This window comes from Dipodomys ordii, unplaced genomic scaffold (assembly GCF_000151885.1).
Source record: "Dipodomys ordii isolate 6190 unplaced genomic scaffold, Dord_2.0 Scaffold14, whole genome shotgun sequence".
In the NCBI taxonomy this organism is placed as follows: Eukaryota; Metazoa; Chordata; class Mammalia; order Rodentia; family Heteromyidae; genus Dipodomys; species Dipodomys ordii.
The window spans coordinates 4,798,324-4,798,843 of NW_012267230.1; the positions used below are offsets into that span (position 1 = coordinate 4,798,324).

Genomic DNA, 520 nt, shown 5'->3' on the forward strand with positions numbered 1-520 from the left:
TGGCCCCGCCCCACCCCTCCCCGCGCTGAGCGTGGCCCCGCCCCCCGCAGGTGGGGCTCCCCGAGGAGACGGTGAAGCGCTGCGTGCAGCAGCTGGGCCTGGCGCTGGACTTCATGCACGGGCGGCAGCTGGTGCACCGCGACATCAAGCCGGAGAACGTGCTGCTGTTCGACCGCGAGTGCCGGCGCGTGAAGCTGGCGGACTTCGGCATGACGCGGCGCGTGGGCTGCCGCGTGAAGCGCGTGAGCGGCACCATCCCCTACACGGCGCCCGAGGTGTGCCAGGCGGGCCGCGCCGACGGCCTGGCGGTGGACACGGGCGTGGACGTGTGGGCCTTCGGCGTGCTCATCTTCTGCGTGCTCACCGGCAACTTCCCGTGGGAGGCGGCGTCGGGCGCCGACGCCTTCTTCGAGGAGTTCGTGCGCTGGCAGCGCGGCCGGCTGCCGGGGCTGCCGTCGCAGTGGCGCCGCTTCACCGAGCCCGCGCTGCGCATGTTCCAGCGCCTGCTGGCCCTGGAGCC

General features: G+C 74.2%; 1 protein-coding gene across 1 annotated transcript in view; it reads left to right on the forward strand.

The window, feature by feature from the left end:
* The window catches only part of Sbk1 (SH3 domain binding kinase 1), a 4,961-nt gene that overhangs the window by 2,699 nt on the left and 1,742 nt on the right, over positions 1-520 (forward strand). The window contains exon 3 of the mRNA XM_013011176.1: positions 51-518. Coding sequence (XP_012866630.1) covers positions 51-518 — 468 coding nt within the window. The remainder of the gene's footprint in view (positions 1-50; positions 519-520) is intronic.